The following is a 21,678-nucleotide window of genomic DNA, read 5'->3' on the forward strand; positions in this document are numbered from 1 at the left end:
ATGGTTGGGTTTGAATGTGTGTAAGCTCCACCTCAGGACTGTACTGATAAGGCAGTGCTCTTCCTGGGCTACAGCTGGCTTGTACCTAGGTAGTCAGGAGTGCTGGTGGAGGAAAAGTGTGACTGTGTCCTCCTGAGCACGTACACATGCTGGTGAGGGGTAGGTTTCTGAAAGTGAGACACAGCAGTGTTAGCTCTTTCCTCCCTTCCCCTCTTTATTTGGCTGCTTCTCACCAGTTAATAATCATTTTGAGAGTGGTGGACTGAAAAGGCAAAAGGAATCTCTTTTTAAAAAAAGAAACAATATTAGCCACAAAAAATTTGGCAGAACAGACTTACTGATCAGAAAATCTTCCTTCTGTGGATAAAACTTACTAAGAATTTTTCATGACTTAGGGGGAAAGAGCTTTCTGACAATTTCCATTTGTAGTACTGATATGGGTATAGGTTTCATTCTGAATATTAGACACTTATATTTAAACTATTTATTCTTTTATGCTTAGATATGCTTTTAGCATGCTGTGTACCCATCTGAATGTCCCATGTATGATCTGACATGGTGTGCTGGTTTTGGATGGGATAGAGTTCATTTTCTTCATAGCAGCTGGTATGGGGCTGTGTTTTAGATTCATGCTGAAAACAGTGTTGATAACACAGAGATGTTCTTGTTACTGTTGAGCAGTGCTTACACAGAGCCAAGGCCTTTGCTGCTCCTCACACCAGCCCACCAGTGAGGAGGCTGGGTGTGGACAAGGAGCTGGGAGGGGACACAGCTGGTACAGCTGACCCCAACTAACCACAGGGATATCCCATACCATATGGCATCATGCTCAATATATAAAGCTGGGGGAAGAGGAAGGAAGGGGGAGACATTTGGAGTGATGGCGTTTGTCTTCCCAAGTCACCGTTAGGTGTGCTGGAGCCCTGCTTTCCTGGAGATGGCTGAACACCTGCCTGCCCATGGGAAGTGGGGAATGAATTCCTTGTCTTGCTTTGCTTGTGTGTGTGGCTTTTGCTCTACCTGTTAAACTGTCTTTATCTCAACCCATGAATTTTCTCACTTTTACTCGTCCGATTCTCTCCCCCATCCCACCAGGGAGGAGTAGGTGAGTGGCTGTGTGGGGCTGAGCTGCCAACTGAGGCAAAACCACAGCACATGGAAAGAGTCTTACAAACTGAGCAGCAGTAAAAACAGTATGCCTGTCACCTGTCTTTGACCTCTAATGATGACAGTGATTCAGACTCAGTCTGGGGAGCCATTGTTTTTAAATAGCTCACAAGGAAAGGTATGGAGTTCCAGAAGGTGTTCAGTGCTTGTAACCTTGATGGTTAACATTTAGATAGTGAAGCTCTTTCCATATCATATCCACCTTTATGGAGCAGCAGAAAGTAAAGAAAGGCTGAGTCACACAAGTCAGTCTGGGAAGATTGCAGGCTTACAATAGCTAATGATTTGAAGAATTAAAAACTTGAAGAAAGGCTGGGAAAGAGTGGCTGGAAAGCAGTCCAGTGGAAAAGGACCTGGGGGTGTTGGTCGACAGCCAGGTGAATATGAGCCAGCAGTGTGCCCAGGTGGCCAAGAAGGCCAACAGCATCCTGGCTTGTATCAGAAATGATATGGCCAGCAGGAGCAGGGAAGTGATCGTCCCCCTGGGACCCCCTGCCACTGGTGATGCTGCACCTCGACTCCTGTGTTCAGTTTTGGGCGCCCCACTACAAAAAAGACATTGAGGTGCTGGAGCATGTCCAGAGAAGGGCAATGAAGCTGGTGAAGGGTCTAAAGCACAAGCCCTGTGAGGAGCGGCTGAGGGAACTGGGGTTGTTTAGCCTGGAGAAAAGGAGGCTGAGGGGAGACCTGATCACTCTCTACAACTACCTGACAGGAGGCTGTAGCCAGGTGGGTGCCTGTCTCTTCTCCCAAGTAACAAGTAATAGGACAAGAGGAAATGGCCTCAAGTTGCACCAGGGGAGGTTTAGATTGGATATTAGGAAAAATTTCTTCATGGAAAGGGTTGTCAATCATTGGAACAGGCTGCCCAGAGAAGTGGTTGAGTCACCATCCCTGGAGGTATTTAAAACACAGGTAGATGTGGTGCTTAGGGACGTGGGTTAGTGGTTGGACTTGGCAGTGCTATGTTAAAGGTCGGACTCGATGATCTTAAAGGTCTTTTCCAATGACAGCGATTCCATGATTCTATGATTCAGAACTGCAGAGCATTTGCAAGTATAGTATCTGTAAATGTATTATTCTGATCGTACAAAAACTTAAATGTAACTAAAAAATACTACTTAAATCAATGTACTTAGTTTTAAGCATGGTAAATAGACTCCTTACAGGCAAGATATCTTTCCTAAGTGTCATTAAAAATGTAGGGATTAGCAACAAGACTCCAAAGTAACAGATAAATGGAATCGGTGTCTGGAATGCAGTGAAGTTCAATAGCAACTCAAAGCTGAATTTTCCTATTGGTGAGGCTAAACCAAAAGGTGCATGAAGCTTTTCAGCTGTAACACGGTAAATATACCATATGCTTTGAGAAAGATTCCGTGTTGTTTGTAAACAATCTTTCAAGGAAAAATCTATATTCAACTGCACAAGCAGTTCCAGAGATCTGTCATCACGCTACATTTTCTTTTTTGGTGAGCTCATACACTGAACAAAGTGTGGGAGCTTAAGTTTCACAAATAAAATATCAGTAATTGAATTTGTGGTACTACAAAACTCAAACAAGGAAAGATTAAAAGAATTTTTGTATCAGGAGTAAGAAGATCAAACCCATATTGCTTTGTGCTCTCTTGAATGTAAGTTTATATCTGTCTTTTCTTGGACTGGATTCACAGATAGTGCTTAAGTGCTTTTCATAACTAGGTATTTAGAAGAAAAGAAGCGTCAGCACCAAAAATGCAAATAAAATATTTCTAGTGAGCTTTAGAGTAAAGCAGGCTGGAGCACCCCTCCTATGAGGACAGGCTGAGAGAGTTGGGGTTGTTCAGCCTGAAGAAGAGAAGGCTCCAGGGAGATCTAATTGCGGCCTTCCAGTACCTCAAGGGACCTACAGGAAAGGTGGAGAGGGACTGTTTATCAGGGAGTGTAGTGACAGGACAAGGGTTAATGGGTTTAAGCTGAAGGAGGGTCAGTTTAGATTAGGTGTTAGAAAGAAATTCTTTCCTGTGAGGGTGGTGAGGCACTGGAACAGGTTGCCCAGAGAGGTTGTGGATGCCCCCTCCCTCGAAGTGTTTAAGACCAGTTTGGATGAGGCTTTGGGCAATGTGGTCTAGTGGAGGGTGTCCCTGCCCATGGCAGGGGGGCTGGAACTAGATGGTCTTTGAGGTCCCTTCCAACCCAAAGCATTCTATTATTCTATAATTCTAAATTAAGAAATTGAACTGGAGTATTCTATGGTGTCATCATTTATTGTTTGCTTTAAAACCAAAGGAATCAAAAAACACTGGCAGATTGTTACAGAACCCTACTGATGGGGATAGTCCTGGTACATCTCACAGCCCTGCTTGCATAAAGCTGCTGCAAGAATTTGGTAGGTTCAGACTCCTAAGTCCTACTGTGTAAAAGAAATTGAGAGGTCAAAGATGACAGTTGCTCTTTCACATCAGAATAAACCAGCTCAATACTTATAGCTAGATCTTAATTCAAACTTAACTCTGACAGATTAGCAAGAATTTTCAATGTGGAGCTACAGTTCTTTAAAAACCCAGTTCTACAATCCAGAGGAGAAAAAAAACAGGTCTTATAAATATAAAAAATATATTGTAAACAACAAAAGAGCTAGTTCAAGCTGACAGAACAAGAAGGAATGTATCCAAGCTACAGCAAGTGCATTTCACATTCAGTAACAGGAAAAATATTCTAAATTAAACACAAAAAATGGGAGAATGGACAAACAAAAATCTTAAAGAAAAAAGAATTCTGAAACTTGACTATTACATTCCAATATTATTAATCACTACTTCTAATCCTGTCAACAGAGTAAAGTGGGTGGCCTCATGACCACTCAAAATCTCATCTAGTTTAAGACTGGGCTAGCACAGCATTAGCACTACATAATATCCATCTTTTCCTTTAGAAATGAACTTCATAACCACAAAAGCAGAACTGCAAAAACTGCTTATTATTTCCAGTCACAAAATACCAGTCTGTAAACAAGGCACTCCAAAGGCATGCAATTGTCCTGCTCATCTAGGGGGAAAATACTGCAAAGTCATCATTTTTCTCAAGGACATAAAAAGTGTTGGAGAAACTCTTGACCTTTTCATAAGCAAGCAATGCCTCTGGATGTAACTTATATTCATCAGTTAGACAGAGGCAGACCCTTTATTTTAAATAAGCGTGAAGTGTTTGCTGTTTTTCAGATTATGTATTTGGTTTGGGGAATTTTGAGTGCTGGGGAGAACAGCTTTTCTGCCTTGCCCAGCACAACTCTGCTCTGGCTTTCGGCATTACTGTCTTCCCTGACTGTGGCTACTGACCAGGACTCACAATGTCTCATGGAGCAATGGGCATTTCCTCCAACATGTGTGTTACTTCTAGGTAGATATAGTATTCCTCAGAAACAGTCAGCCATGCCTACTTACTATACTTAACTATAGTGACATGCTGGTCTGTAAATTCAGGGTGAGGGTGGTGGGACTAGTATACTTCATAAATACCAAGTACTATAAAATATTTCATAAAGTCAGATAGGTTCCTGTTTATAATTAGGAATTGTGAATGCATGTTGCATGTGCTGAGCATTTAAGCTTACCTAGTTTTGCTACTCTGGAATATAAACCGGGAGGAAAGTCAGGCAGAATTTTTTCACAACCATGTACACTATGCTTTGTGGTTGGCTTTTTGTTGGGGGTTTTTTTGTTGTTGTTGGTTTTGTTTTTTGGTTTGGGTTTTGGGTGTTTTTTTTTTTTTTAAAGAAAGCAGGAGACCTTACTATTTCTGCATGAAAGTAAAGTACCACTGATACACTACTGCCATAACTCCAGTCTACAGCAAGTTTTTTTTACAACAGTTTTTGGAAATAGTGCTAAAAGTGTCTTGCTAAACTTCACTGCATAGCAGAAACCATGGGGATTACCCAAACATAATATATACAGAACACTGTGCTGCCACAATGCAGTTGTGTATACTATAACTCTATGTGTCAGTCATTCACTCCAGAAACATTAAACACAAAAAAGGGAGTGGAGAAAGTAGCAACCTAACACTTTCAAAACCCAAAGAGCATTAATGGGACATTTCCTGCTTGAAAGTCATGCTTCTGTCTGGGCATACTTACCTGGCATAATTATGAGACTGTGAATAAATGAACAGGACTCTACCTGTGCTTTTTGCATGCCAGTAGCGTTAAAAATAGTCAGTTTAAAAGATTTTTGCCATGGGCATTGCATAAATAATTTTATATACATAAGTATATATGTATATATATTATCTATGTGTGTGTGTACCAATGCATGTTAAACAAAAGCCCTAAGAGATTTCAAAAACCCATAGTGTACTTCATAACTTATTTTCTAGGATAAACTATATTTTTAATTAATCACTTCAGAAATCGAAGCTGTCAGTGACCTTTTAAAATGACTACACATATACAGCACACTGTTAGATGACTATTGATTTTTTTCCCCCTCCACTGCAAGCAAAGTTTAGAGCATTAGTTTTCATACTGAGAGATGATTATTAAGCTTCAATTTTGTTTCTTAAAAGTTTAATTAGGCCTTTTGATTGTGAGCTTTTTTTCAGTTGTTAAGTCCAAGTAACCAAGCAACTATGTGCAGAAATTAACCTTTTTATTATGTTATATAATGTAGTAGTAAAGTTTGTTTGAAGTGCATGAATAAAAAGTTAGTGAAATTACAGGAGGAACAATCTAATATAGCAATAATAGGTGCATTCACTGTGCATCTGAGAGGAGGAGGGGGGAAAAAAGAGTTTTCACTCATTTTGGCCTAAAACATGTTCAGGTTTCCAGGATTCTGACATCAGAACCCAGATAACTCTGGTTAGAACCATAGGGCTTTACAATAAAAGCTAAAATATTGACCATATGATGGCAAAAAGTCTTTATTTTGTGGTTAACTTATTCTCTTCTAGCTACTCTCTGATGAAGTTGGTGGTGCTGTGGAAGATGATCTCCTTCTTCTTGACAAAGATCGTGATCGTTCAGCACTGTAGGCAACATGCTTATCAAAATTTTGTATCTGAGACTCGAGGAAATCCCTCTGTTGCTGGCTGATTGTCTGGCTAATCAGTCCGGGGAGAGCTTGAATGCTACCAATTAAAGTTTCCAGTTTAGTTTCCAGAGTAACAATTCTCTTCTCAAAATCTTCGCTTCTCTCATTTAAGTCAGAAATCATGTCATACATGATGTTTTGAGTCTGAAAGTAGAAGGATGTAAACAAAGGTTTAGAGAGACCTTACTTACATTATAACAAGCAGCGCAACTCTACACAGGTTTGTAAAAGCTTTTGCACTTGACCAAAAAAAAGGATATGAATATTATAACAATATCTAGTCTTGTGAAATTATTTTCCTTGTAGATTCAGAATAAACTTTCTACTAAATTTCTTGAGCAGAAGTGTAATATATTTTGAGTAGCACTTTACATGTCAATGTCTAAATGAATTAGACAAAAGGCCAGAGCTTTTTTGGAAGTTCAGTTGCTTAGAAATGCACCGTGCTAAGCTCTGTGAATAGTCAGTTGTATAAGCCACCAAGAAACCAAAGGCTCCAAAGCTGTGATCCATCCTTGACTCTTCTGTACTTCCTCCAACTTAAGAGTAGTAGGGTGGATTGTTTTTGATATGCAGTGCAAGGAGTTAAAATTCAATTGTGAGTTTCTCTACTTCTGCGTTCTCCAATCTATCTGCCCTCTGCAAAACAGTGTTTGGTTACAGCAAGTATATAGGGTGTACTTTAAAATGCTGTAGTGGTCAGTAAAAATGTAATCTGAAATGTGTTATTTCACAGACTTGGAACTGGTTAAAAATAATTTCTCCCTCTGATAGACTGAGACTTCAGCTTAGACTTAAACTAGAGCCAAAACTGGATGTAATGCAGTAGATAAACTGGTTGAAGTTCATAAACCATCCAAAGGGAATGAAAGTTAATTGAATGACTTCCTACCTGAAGTGTAAAGCACTTTAGTATCAGATGAATGTCAATAACCCATTTCTCTACCCCCTGTTTTAAGATGTTAGCATAACCCTTGAAAGCAAAGTAGTCTACATTAAACAGTATCTGAAAAGTTCTTATCAGTTGCCAGAAGTGTTAGATTGAAATGTATTTTCAGCAACTGAAGTTGTCAGGTGGTTCTCTAAAGCAAAAGGGGAATGAACACTAAAGAGTTTAATCTTTGCTTTGATGTACTTCAAATTGAGGAGGGTTCCAAGGTACATGACGAGGTGCACAAGAAACCCTTAGAAAAAGCCCATTAATGCCTCTAATGTGGCCTCAAATTAAGATTAAAGTAACTGTTACATACTGAGGTCTAATGTGAAACCTGGAATGCTATCAGCTCAGCCCTCCCTCTAGGTTTTATTTTATATTAATGAAAAATCTAGCAACACTAGACAAGCAGTTTGCAACTGAATAGCATCTTTTACCTCATCTCAAAGGGATTAAAAAAGATTAATAATATCATCAAATCAGGCAGCTATTATTCATTATCAAAACTTAAACAAATGCAAACCTACATTTACTTGTCCAAAGTCACTGCTGCATAAGACAACAGGAATAGAAACCCAGAACCTCTAATTTCAGTCTGTGTGTGAGCCTGTGTACTACCATCCCTCGTGGCACAGTCACTATCACTGGATGGGAAATCTCTTTACTACGTAGCGCTAAACTACTATGACTGACTCACAGCTCAGCATTTACCATGACCACTGCAGTCACTTCAGGAGCTCTCAGGATCAGCCTCTCAATTGTGAAATCTTTCTTCAAACGTACAAAAATAAATAAATAAATAAATACAGTGCAGTCAAACTTTGGTCAGAGCCATAAACAAGACATTTCATTCAGTAGGTGTTACCACAAAACACACACATATTTTCATTTTCTACAAATAATAAACTTGTTAGCAATATTTGCATGTATAATACATAACATTTTCACTTATAAACTCTTCATTTTGATGAAGGATGAATGTTAAAACAACAGTAATTGCCTACTAACCTTTGCCAGGTCCACCAAAGTGTTGGCTTGATCATTCAGTTTCCTTTGTTCCATTTTTACACTTCTTAATCTAAAAAGTGGAATTTTAAGTCAGATTTTTTGTGTATGTGGTCATATTAGGATTTCTAAAAAGCATGCACAAAACTTACAAGAGCAAGTAACTGCATGGACAATGCCTTGAGTACTTTGTGTACAGTCAGAATTGGTCATGTGCCTGCTACAATGAGAAGCATGCTTCTTCAACACCGCAAAAAAGGAAAGAGCAAGGAAATGTGATGTCCTTGAGAATACCATTTGCCATGGTCAAACTTGAATTCAAAAAGGGAGATAACAATTTATCCAGACTGTATGAAAGAAAGCCAAAACATTCCTCAAAGCCTCAGTATCGTGACAAGTAGATATAGGAAGAAACAGAACAACTGGTTTTTGACATTGATGTTGTAGCAATCAAGAATCTTCCCATGCCTACATGACTAGATACAGGTATTAGCCCTGTTCTGTCGGAAATGGATTGGGTTAGCAGGTGTTTGAACCTGATGGAAATACAGTGATAAGTGAGTTTCTCATTACTTTAAAGACAACTTCCATCTGAACAGCAGCTAAATAACAAACATACTTGCCAATACATTTGATTTTCTTACATAATTTGTGAATCTAAATATGATTACATTTTAAACTTACATTAGACATTCCTTTTCAATGCGCTATTTAAACTATAGCATTGAAAAACTATGAAAGAAGCAGGAAGATATCTTTTTCTCTTTGATGCCTACCTATCTGCATTAGTATTAGTTATCCACATTCTTTGAGAGATATGTACATGACCTTTCTTATGTGCTTGCTGAAACCAAGTCCATGTCTTTCAGATTAACTACTAGAGGAGTGGTTTGTAGATGTGATTTTCACAAATAAGCCATTGGTCCCTGAAGTATGAGTCATTTGTTCAACATTTCCCAGCAGAGAAATACTTGGACTTTCAAAGACTTTTCTGGTGGCTGTTCTAAGCAGCAAATAGCAATTTTCAAAAACAACATATCAAATTATAAACAATGTGTGATAAGATACCATGCAGTCTACTAGTATGTCAAGGGCCAACCAAACTAACCATTTGGTTAGCTGTCAAATGAAAATAAAGGCAGCATTTCGTGGCAGGTGGTTTGCTAATGCATATTCTGCCTATTTCTCAGTGATGGTATTACTTAGAAAGCTAGCTTAAAGAAAGTCTTCTTGCAGATATTCCACAATCAGGAAGTTTCTGTTATATCATTAGTTACTGAGCATTTCCCTTCATATCTAGGCTAACTGGCACAAGAAAGTAAGTTATGAAGAGTGAAATATCTTTTAAAACACACGGAAATAACTCTATTAAGGTAGAAATCAATTGTTCACATAAAATTGACATTCCAGAGGTTTGTTACTGGAATGCCATACACTCTTCTTCCCCTGCAGGCTTCCTTCACAGCACAACGTAAAAGCAGACTGTTGGAATGGTGCTTTCAGAGGCTATAAGCCGGAGCTATTCTAAAGCAAAAAAATATGGAGGAGTCTCCAAGGTATGGAGTTATATCGTTACAGTCTCAAAACAGAATAATTACTCTAAGGTAAGCATGTAATGATTTAACTGGAGAATGATAACCCTGGTCTTTTCGTAAGCATCTCTCAAATAATTTGCAGACTATGTGTTTTCTGCTTTTCTTAAGATTCATTGAGTCATCTGTTTGCCAGTTAGTATTTTAATGTTAAAATTCCAAGAAATCCATTGTTACTGTAGCAATACAAGTACCAGCTGACACCAAAAGGATAATTCCTCACAGTAACAAACCCAATACCTATCACAGATTGTAAAAACGTATCTCTAGGTAATGGCAAGTCTTTAGCTGCAGCAGCCGGATTTAAAGAAAACTGTCAGACTTTCATTCCTAAATTCATTAAGGGAAAATATGAAACATCTTGATTTTATGAACTTCACTTATCACAGCAAAAGATCATGATTCTGGATCGCGTTTCCATGGCAGCAATCAGACCACTGAAGTTCACAAATAAAGACTCTATTTTTTGCATGCAGACAGTGGTAAATTCTGCAAATTTAGAAAGGAACAGCTTATACAACTTACTTCCGAGCTCTATTTTCATTTTGTTGAAATAAAAAGACAAAACAAAAGAAACAAACTGTAAAATATACTAAAACAACCAAATGAGCACAGTGGGCTCGATTCAGCAGGTGGGAAGTCCTAGGAAGTTGCTACTTCTTTCAATCAGTAACTGCCTGAGGTGGAGTCTAACACTTGCATTCATGATGAAGGAACCCGCAAGAGCTTCAAGCCTTCCCTTTTAACTATCATCTGTATATTTTCTTATTCATACAATACATAAAATGCCTTTTAATAGTATCATGTACAGTGATGATTTCGCGTTCATCTTATTTAGTGTGCATGAGAAGTAAAAAAGACCCAGACCAGCTGAAGACAGTTTTAGAGACTCTTATCATGATCTGCCCTGGTTTCTTGTATAAAACAGGCCCTGAAATTTCACTCCTTTTATTTCTCTCTCCAGTGAAACGGTTGGAAAGGTGGAGGGGGGCCAATAAAAACCTAAGAATCCAGAAAGATGGAAAAGAGATGTGTACTACCAGGACTCACTTGAGAAAAGTTCAAAGATGCGAAGTGATAAAAAAGAATTTGTACCCATCTACTCTGCTACAGGTGGAAGAAAGCAAACTGCTGGAGCAATGTTTTCATCCATGGCACATTCTTCAGCATGTTGAGAAAATTATCTTTTTTTTTTCTTAAATAGAAAAGTTTTGGGAATGGGATGCAGAGCGCTAAAGGACAGAGGAAAATGCATTATTAACATAGCTGTTCAAAGTTTTGCTAGCACAGCTAGGAAAATATTACTGCTGCCACCTTCTTCACCCCACCTGATTAATGAATTTTTAAGGCATGTGTACAACATTTTACACCCTATGAAGCTCTTCTGGGCTTGAATGATATATGAAGCTGCAGATCGAGCCTGCTGTGCTTTTTAGCTTCTTCTCTGAACATGTGCACGCACACACACACACACACACAAAATGAATAGAAAAGTTAAAATGTTAAGGAATAACCTTTGCAATCAAGGATTCAAGTCCATCAAGGGATGCACAGGACATGCCATCCTCTATCCCAGAACCTCTACCACTGCTTTCCGCCTCCCAATCCTTTAAGCTAAGCAGGATGACCAAACTGGGAAAATAAACTTTTTATATCCATATAAAAATGCCTTGACTTTTGTTGTCTTTTTATTCCTTCAAGTATTTCTGCAATAGCACAGTAACAGTTAATCCTGCAAGTTTGCTGAATATAATATAGTAGTCAAGGTTTATAGAATACTTCATACCTTAAGCTTAGCTATCCATTGCTTTAAAACATTGCTTTGAAACAGAGAAACAAAGACTGTTAGCCTAAATTTACTAATAGGAAATATGATAACGTGGCCTTTCCTTCCTGTCTTTCCTGCAAGATGACACATAGGTGTTCCTTCCATGATGGATGCTTCCCTCACATCTCCTCACAGATTGGCTCAGACACAGACCCACACTCAAAAGTTATCAAAACATCAGTTCAAAATTAAACTTACTTAATTTATTTACATCTGCCTCATGGGAACAAATTTCATAGGCTGTACAAATGGCTGCCTACATTGAATAGAGCAGACAAATAGTGACATGGGTCCTGACCATTCCTCAAGAAGAATCTGTGGTTCTTGGGGGCAAAAGTCTCTTTTTTTCTCCCATGTAGTCCAAGGAAGACTAACTGAATCATTGTGCAATTCTGCTGGTTTTGATGTGCTATATGACAAATATGTATTATGAATTTTAGATAAATACTCACAGTCTGGCAATACCACAATTCAGCTTAATCCTACTACTGGTTACAGTTCTCAGGCTTGTTTTCAACCTCTTAAGATTTCAGTAGAACCAAAGAACTCATCTGAATCACACCAGAGGTGCTCAAAGGTTACACAAAGACTGCTGGCATATACTCCCATTTTCTAGAACGGACGTCAGGGGTCATAGCTGACATACTAACACTTGATTTTATGCACTGAGAACATGTGGTGAAGAGAGGCAAATAATTGCTGTTGGGCTGTACAATGACGCTTGATGTGTACTCTTTTCATTGAACACTACATACATACTCATAGGGTCTCTTCCATCATATCATTCTGATATTAAATTATTAAAACATCTACTACAAATGAAAAGTTTTTCATTTTCTTCTGTCTGTTGTAGCTTGTATCTTACTACCTGTAAGCAAATATATAATAACAAAGGATAGTCTCAGTGGCAAAAGACAAAAAAAAGTCTTAGATAATTCAAGAACCATGGGAACTTCTGAAAAAAAGAAACAAGTTTGAGTTACCCCATATTGGACATACACAGCCAGCATATTTTTTGATTTTTTTGTAAACAGGTAATACAGTAAAACTTTATCTTTGTCTTAGTCTTAGAGAAAAATCAACTTCAAAAGCAATGTTCTATGAAGGGGGAGAGACAGAGTGCGGGTGCACAGAAGGGAGTGAGCAGGACGGGACACAGACTAAGAGTGACTGTGAGGGAGAGGGAAACTAAGAAAGAAAACACCTGGAGAGGAAAACCAAAACAAAATAGTACTTACTGATGAATAGCTTGCAAGAATTTGCGTTGATGTTTCCTTACTTTTGCATGGTCTATCTTTTTAACCAGCTTTGTGTTTTTATAAATTAACCATGTTTCCCTGAGTACATTGGCCGCTGCATTTTTCACCTGTTTAATAAAAGAAAAACACAAAAGTAGCATTACGTCATGTTTTCTCTTTTCTGGTATAAACTCTTTCTAAAGCACTTAAGACCTTGCCTAACTGTGGGAAGTGGGTACATCAAGAAGTTGCAGCACAGAGGCCAGAAAGCAATAACTGGACCAAGGGGACTGCTGAGCAATTTCTGTGTTACTTAAAAATGTGATATTGGGACCAGCTCTCTTTGCATTGGGGAATACTTTGTCCCTCTTTAAAAAGGTAGAACTGTTTGGTGTTTACGGCAATATAAATTACAGTGAGGAAATACTAATGCATTATCTGTATGATAGGTAACTAAATGTATTTAATAGGCTCTTAAAATATATCTCTCTCTTGTTCTGTGGTTGGTACCTCTTAATTCTCTTAGCAATTTAACAGTCTTTTAAATTTCCAGAGCTGTTTGAGCATACTTTTTGAAAATATATTTTTATTCTTGTTTCTTTTTTACCACTCTCCAATGAGATGCAAAAAAATCTTGTCAATTTAATTGGTCAGTATTCATAAGTCCTTTGAATTTTATTTTTAAGTGAGACTTTCCATAAAATGTTAAAAGTAAAAGTACCTACAGTTCCTTCTTAGGTCCTCCAAAATTTTCAAGAATGCTTGAAAACAACAGACAAAAAATTTCAATGCAATGCTGATTAATGACAGAATGACTAGGTTACTTGCAAAGGAAAACTGTCCTTATTGGTCATCTTTATTTTCTCTCCTTGCAACTTTATATGATGCCTGTCACTGCATCATCAGAGCTAAATCAATATTTACGTAAAGGCATCGCAGCAATGCCATGCAGTAGCTCCTCCAGCAAGAGGTCCCCACCTTGTACCTGTGGAAGTGTTGGAGAACCTTGGACGTGACTTCAGCGGAAGCACAATCACATTTTAGAGACCTCCTCACAATCTCTTCCTAGTCCTTGCATTTCCACAAGGTATGGCTATCTTCAGGCTGTGAGGAGACCTCTCTGGTATCTGCATAACTGATTTGTGACCTGACGTGCATCTCAGATTTGTTTGCTGGGTTTGCTTTTCATGAGCTTTGAGTTTCATCAGTTTGAATCTACCAAAGCATCACTTGGATACAGTATTAGACTGATATTTAGATTTATATGAAGGATGGCTGAATAAAATAAAATTTTAAAGGCACAAATCAACACCAGACTCAAAATCTGGCCAATCCTTACAAAACCTTTTTCCCCCCTGGAAGACATTTTGAGCTCAGCTGTCAGATTACACTAGAAAAGTGCCTGTGTTAGGAAGGGACAAATTGTCTGTGGTCTAGTATCAAGAAGACCTTAACTGGCTATAATAGGAGTGTAAATGAACAAGCTCAGATATACACCTCAAGTCAGACACCTTTTATACCTATATAACAACTGCCTTCCCACCCATCCTCAGTTTTTCCCCACCGTGACTGTTTAGGGGACATATAAGCTGTCAGTGGTGACCAGCATAGAAACATGAGAGCCAGCACAACTGGAGCGGTCTGCTGATGCGTCCTGGAAACACAGCGTGTAGACACATGGCACGTCTCTTGGCAGCAGAGGACCTGTGGCAGAGCAGCACTACACCGCTGCAAGGAGCTGGGCTGAGGCAGCCAACCTCCTTCCTGCCTGGAGCAGAGCCGTGGTTTCCAGCTCGGGCATCGACATCCCTCTCCACCCATCTGCTGAGTTCCTCTTATGAGTGAAGGACCTTCCTCTCTGTATTGGCTCTTCTCAGTAACGACAACTAAACGAGTTGAGAGGACTGTGAAGCTCCTACTCATTTTCTCCTTCCCTCATCACTGACCTGGTTTATTTCAATAAAGGATTTCTATTGCCTTGGTTGTTGAATTCTTTCATTTTCCAAGATGTTATAGTAACTTAAACTATATTTCATAAGGAAAAAAATAAAGTATTTTTTATGAATTCTAATGGCTTCTAGATTTTTTTAAAAAATAACCTCCTCTAAAAATATTATTATCTACAATCATCTTTCAAGGTATTTCAGTACTGTGTGCCATTATGTGAACCCTGTGTTGAGTACACAAAGCAATTGGAAAGACTACCTCACTCACAAACTATGAATATGTCTTTTTCTTAAGAACATCCTTCATAGCTTGAAATTCTTGTATGTATCAGTCATTTCACCTATTCTAGCTACAAAATTTTTATATATTCTTCTCATATGCTGCATGAAAGTTTTTTAGTTTAATATAACAGTCTTTAGTTTCACAACATTTAACTGTTGATTATACCAATTATTTTAGACCTGCAAGGACCCTTTACGAAAGAGTGTTCAAATCGTCAAAATCTGCTGAGAACTCGCAGTTGCTCTCAATTCAGAGAAAAGCTCAAGGCATTCAATTCCTCCTCCTTGCAAAATCACACCTGTGAAAAAGTTCAGCAGGAGAACAGAGCAGGAAACTATTTAAAACAAATGCAGAAATAAATTAACACACATTTCCTTTTCAGTTGTGAATATAAAGTGTGACTTACTCTTTTAGTTAGCTGGGTGTCCATCATGAAATTATGCACATGTTTTTCAGCTTTGGTAAGTTCTAACTTCCTTGCCACCACAGCTACCACCAGTGCAGTGCACCCAGCACCCTGAAAACAATAAAAAACCCCCCCCAAGATGTTACTACTGCATTTTGCAGAATTTTTAGTGGAAGTTTCTCCTTTGCTGTAGAAGTATGGCAGGCATCAGGTGATTCATCCCTGGTAAATATAGTGAACAGGCTACAGCTATTTCAGTTCGGAGTAATAGGAAAAGTCAGTAATTACAGGCTGGTAAACTGTCAAGGCATAAAAATAATTAGTGAGCAGCATCATTTAAAAGTTCTGCTTTTTTTTCTGCAGGGGTTGAAAATTTGAACACATCCCTTTTCTAGTGCATAAACAAAGGGGGTGATCAAAATAACTTTGAAAACCCAGAATATTAGTAAATAAATGCAGAATACCCTGTTCTTAACAATTATCTCAAGGTTACAGCAACTGCTAAAGAGTAAGTAAGATTAGATTAGTATTTAAATATAATAAAAGAAAAAATTCTTAGGATTTTCTGTAGGGCCTAAAAATAATCATTAATTTAGTATTTAATCACTTTAGTACACTTCCCTGTTGTTCTCTGAGTCCTTCAACAATCTTTTCCATAGTATTTCTGCTTATCTTATTACCATTTAAAATAGCATACATATACAAGACCATTTCTTCAAAACTTGGATGGAGAAAATACCAAATTTCTAATTTGTGCTGTGTATGCATATGCATGTATATACACAGACATGCATGTTCACAACAGGCCAAGGCCAGTAGGTGACTGTCCTTTGACATGACAGTGTCTTTATCAGCATGACAAAATTATTTTTTGGGGGGGAGGGGAAAGGAAAGGGAGCTAAAATGAGCCAGGTAATGAGAAGCAGCATCTATTATACACATCTAGAGGTACCATTTACTGTACACTATTAATAAATTCTGCTGCCTTAGTCTTTTTTTTTTTTTTAACAAATATTTACAGGTTCTTTTTAACAAAGTACAAAAATCACATTAAATATACGAGGCTGTGTTTAACTTGCAGGTTCACCCCAATCTAGTTGTTATTGCCTCCATGTCAGTTACTCCCCAGTATAAAGCAATCTCCTATTGCACGTTGCAGCCTACCACAACTTCATTTGCAGAGCTTTCTTCCACTCTTTCTGTGTTTCTCCTATTGAATTAAATGTCTCCTATTTCTCCCAAGTTACTCTCTCTCCATTCCCCACCTCCATAACTGCCTTACTCTCTCCAGAAAATCCAGAAGAAATCTCTGAATCCAGCTTCCAAAAATACAAATTCCATTAATAAACACACAGAGACTGCAAAATAAATTAACTGGTTGGAAACCCCTGTTCACATAGTGTCCTCAGAAGAATGAATCTGCTCTCTCTGCTTACTTACTGAGGCACCCAATGAGTTTTGTGAAAGTCTCCAATTAATTAATTCTCCATTCCCATGGATTGTTCCAAGAACTCCATCTGCTCCCTCACAAACACCTGATTCTCTGCAATTAGTTCTCACCTATCAAAGCTTCTATCCCCAACAGCTCTCAGCATTCCCTTGAATAAATCTCTTGTAATTTTGCTGCATTTCCTGCTTCTCTCCTGTCCTCAATACTAAGCTTTGTATCTTTGCTGTTCTCTCTCCCTCTGTTCTCCAACCCCATGTCGATAGAAGTTCATGGAAATTTAATTGAAGTCTTGCTCTCTCAATGAGGTAAGTCAAAATGGGGCTGTAAGTTCCTTTGCTTCTCCAGGTCCCCCTAAGAGTTAAAAAGGAAAAAAGACAGTCAATGCAGCTTAAGGCTGAGCGCTTCAGAAATGCATCGAGCCTTCTGAGAAGAAGATTAGGCAGGAGATGCTCTACCATATGCCCTACCTCCCCAGAAAATAGCTCTCCTTTGGTCTTCTTCCTGTGAATATGCTTCTGCTAATATGCAGAAGACTTCTCTGAGGGCAAATAAATAAATAAAACACCCCATAAAATAGCAAGAACAGGAAGAGAAAAGCAGACATGTTTTGGCCCAGTGTGTCAGGATAATAGACCAGATGTTGATTTAATGACATAACTTGAGTTCTGCCTCCTTACAGCAAGAATGCTAAGACAGGACAAGATTAGAAATACAGACACCACTAGCAAAGTGGGAGAAAACAGCTGTCTATGCCAAGTTAACAGGGGAGAGAAATATTAGATACCCCTTCCCAGCCCCCACCCCCCAAAAAAAAGGCTAGAGGAATGGTGGCAGACAAAAGGAATTTGGCTTTAGTTGAAATTCTTCCAGCCGTTGCGATTAACTCTCATGCTTCTTCAGAGAGACACAGTAGTTATAAGGGCCAAATGCTGTTAAAACCAGCAGCTTTGTATCTCACATGAAAGACACTGCCTGCAGGAGCAGAATATTGTCACCGACAAGCTATGACAACCATCTCTATGGTAAGCATGCACTGCTATCTTCCTTATCTCCAGAACAGCTTACTGAAACTGCAAGGTATTCTAGACGCAAGTTACCCCCCTTGGCTCTGTGGGGTATGATGGTATATCAGTATAGCAAAATGAGCTCTTTTAGCATTTCTGCAAAAGCAGGAAGTATTTTATTATCTGCAAGTTTCCGTTTCTCAGTACCTCAAAGGAAAACAAATTACGTTCATTTTTTAAACAACAGCTCACAGAAATAAGATTGAAATTCCACTTAAAGTACATGATGCTAATTAATATTTTATGTTACAGTGCTCTGCACTATTATACGGCTCCCCTAAAGATCTCAGCGTCCTTAAAAATACTAATAAAGTGAGAATTATTCCAAATTGCAGAAAGTAAATAGATGCAATACAGTTACTTTAAAATGGTAGCATTGTAAGCATCATACTTGCCATCCTGATTCACATGAAAGTTAGTAACATGAATCCAATGAATTCATGCTCATATACTCAGGTTTTTTCTTATATCAATACCATGTAATGCAGCACCTACTTCTTTATTAAAATGACAGGCTAAGTAAAAGTACCACGATAATTATTTCAGTTGCAAGAAGGATTCCTGTGAGAGTAAAATTCTAAAAAGTCTTATATTTGATTACTGCACTTTATAATTTCCAACAACATTCTTTTTATACTGTTTTGAATTAAATAATAAACTAAATCACTGCTTTAAGCTCTTGCTTAAGTTTCAGGGGTATTATATATCATATAAAGGAAATGAAAAAGGCAGAAATGTATATCTTTTCAAGTATCAAGGCAGTAATTAATTCTACTTGGAATTTGCACTCCTCAGTTAGCCTCCTGTCCGCCTCTTGCATTACAGAATTATTGTAGTGTATTTTGGCTTGGTAAGCAGCCTGATTTTAAGGGCACTTAGGACTTTCAGGATGTCATAATTTGAAGAAAAAGGGAATGAAAGAATGAATATTCATAACATTCCCTCCTCAGTCCACTGCAGCTTTAGATATACACACACACATGCACACGCACACACACACACATATATATATATGTATATACATGAATGCCACCAACTACTACCCCACTGAACACTCCATTCAAGGTCCATACCTTCTCCTTCAGATCCTGTTGTGGTTCTACCAAGATCATGTATGAATATCCTTATTATATACTGAGACGCCTTTAGCAGTTTAATCACAGTCCTCTGTTGCTCTTCACTACTGCAGCCCACCCTGAGCTATCTGCTGTTATCATCAGAACCACCAGACCAAAGCTGACTAAAAGTTACCACAGAAAATTTTACATTATGGTAAACCACAGCAGACATAGCCATGACAGCTACAAGGAAAAAGCTGGTGCTGCCCAAAGTATCTGAGGAGGCTGAGGCTATGAAGTTTGGATCAAGACCGTGCCTTTCCTACTGCTCATAAGTGCTAAGATTGAGGGTTCACACTGGTCCAATACACAGTGATTGCAAAACTGCAGAGTTCGGGCTTCAATAAAGTCTAGCATTTGCATCTAACATTCTGGTAAGTGTCTAGTTCTAGTGATAACCAGAGAGAGGTGCTTGCAACTCTTCAACTAAAGGGTTATCTAAGGCAAAGAATGGGTAGCACTGGCTGGTAAACCGTACTGAAAACATCCTTCAGTCAGCAGAGAAACCCTGTACTCCTAAGCAAACGCCTCTGGCATTTCCACTTGGTTCTTTCTTTGGTAAGGTTCCAAAATACCTTTACAAGACAACAATTAATTGAGCCATTTCTGCAACCACCTGGAGGACATATATATATACCTGGAGAGTGCTCTTGGTTAGAAAGGAAGCAGCATTGTGTATCAATGTCTCAGCTGAAAGTCGCCTGGCAGCTTTCGTTTACTGCACTGAGAGCGAAGTGCAGTCTTTAGTGCTGTAGTTGTCGCAAAAATGTCCTGCTATACTTGCCTGCAGCTGAAAGAACGCAGTTGCCATATTTTTTGCTCATTTCCCTTGGGATCCACTGAGGGACAGAGAGAAGGTCCGCTTTGCAGACAAATGGTTCTGATGGGAAATTCAGCTCTGCATCAGAAAAAGGACAACATTCCTCCTGCTGTTGTGCATAAAATGAAAATCCTGTAAGAATTTAAACAGGTACTCTGTTCATTTGGCTCTCTAGAAGTTGGGCTTACAGGACCACCAGGGAAGGGGGAAATAAAATTTTTTTAAAAGAACTTGCTTGAAGTAAAAAAAACCTCTCCAAAACAAGCAATGCAAAAGTTGAGGGAAGAATCCATCCACAAGACAGACAGGCTACAGAAATGGCATTGTATAAATGTGATTTTGCGTTTGTCATTGTTTACTGGGAAAGATGTGTAACCTTGCAATGCTGAAACAAAATAGGATGAGTAATAAATAGGACAACAGCTATGCCATCTCAGCCAAAAAGTGAACTAAAATAGTTTAGCATTATTTATACTTTCATACATTTAATATTTGCCTGGCTACTGTTGTCTTCAGTGGAGTTTGCATCACAGCTAGAATTTTATTGCAACATTTAAACTTCTATACGACAGCAGATGAGTAGATCCCTTTACTTCTAATTAGTCCATAAGGTTTTTAGCAATATTGCAAAAATAAAAATTATGAGGAGCATTAAATGTCATACACAAATATGAAATTGATTAAATACTCTCAGACATAATAATGGGTAGTGGTAGCGGGTGTGAAGTAAACTTTTCTTGAGTAATGCAACCTTGGTACTGGGAAAGGCTTTTGAGACAGCACAGAAAATGGTGACGTATAAAATGAACACAATCTCTCTTCTACAGGGGAACCTCTAAATGATAGTAGTGTTAACTCAGAGAAGCCTAAGAATTGAATGCACCTTGTTGGCTGGGCTCCTGGGAAACTTTCAATGGTCGTAACAGCTAAACACGCCCCCTGGAGATCAAGACAGTTTCTGCCAATGTGCAAAACCCTTTTTGCTGAGCAAGGAGGTGAAATCTGATTGCTCTAAACAAGCAGGCTCAACAGCCTATAATACTGATAGGAAACATTACGCTAATAATTCAGGATGATGGCTACCAATGATGTTCTCATCCAACACCTGTGTTGTAAATACTAAAGTTTCATGAGAATACCTGTAAAAATATATTAAAGTTGCTGTATTAAATCTGAAGTTATTGCAGATGAAACCAAACCAAATTACGTTTTTTCAAAAAAAAAAAAAAAGCAGAAGTTCTGCTGTAACAGCCATCAGCTTCAGTAATATCTATGTAAACAAAGATATGCTATAAATTCCAGTCAGTAACTGACTGCCTTGAACTTCCTGAAATGCATCTGTAACTCTGAGCTACATCTAAGTGGGAAACAGTTCCCTGTCATCTTCAAAAACTTCCCTGCTCTATTGATACAAACTGAAGACCTTCCGATGGAGGTTTTTTCCTTATTTTTTTCTAATTCTAAAAGAAGGTTACACCTGTTCCCACAAACACCTCATCCTCATAATTTTTTTTCACAGGAAAGGAATTCTGATTTTTTTGAACTAAATGCAGACTTCGACAAGGACATTAAAAGCTGTGGCATGAGAAGCTTTAAAATCAAATCTGATTTATTTTTAATTCCTGACTTAGAACTAATAAAAACTAGTATCCCTAAGGCCAGATTGTACACATTGACTGCATCGTGACTGCTCTAATAAGAATTTTTCACCTACATGAGTGGTGTTCAAATCCTGTAGTTAAAAGATGTTCCTAT

General features: G+C 38.4%; 1 protein-coding gene across 2 annotated transcripts in view; it reads right to left on the bottom strand.

Moving 5' to 3' along the window:
* Positions 1 to 4,909: 4,909 nt before the first annotated feature.
* The window catches only part of KCNN2 (potassium calcium-activated channel subfamily N member 2), a 69,803-nt gene continuing 53,034 nt past the window's right edge, over positions 4,910 to 21,678 (bottom strand). For both annotated transcript variants that reach the window (XM_075740482.1, XM_075740483.1), the window contains 4 exons: positions 15,472 to 15,582; positions 12,837 to 12,964; positions 8,182 to 8,251; positions 4,910 to 6,383 (listed from right to left, as the gene is read on the bottom strand). In XM_075740482.1, the coding sequence (XP_075596597.1) occupies positions 6,096 to 6,383; positions 8,182 to 8,251; positions 12,837 to 12,964; positions 15,472 to 15,582 (597 nt within the window). In that variant the 3' untranslated portion in view covers positions 4,910 to 6,095. The remainder of the gene's footprint in view (positions 6,384 to 8,181; positions 8,252 to 12,836; positions 12,965 to 15,471; positions 15,583 to 21,678) is intronic.

This window comes from Balearica regulorum, chromosome Z (assembly GCF_011004875.1).
Source record: "Balearica regulorum gibbericeps isolate bBalReg1 chromosome Z, bBalReg1.pri, whole genome shotgun sequence".
NCBI lineage: Eukaryota > Metazoa > Chordata > Aves > Gruiformes > Gruidae > Balearica > Balearica regulorum.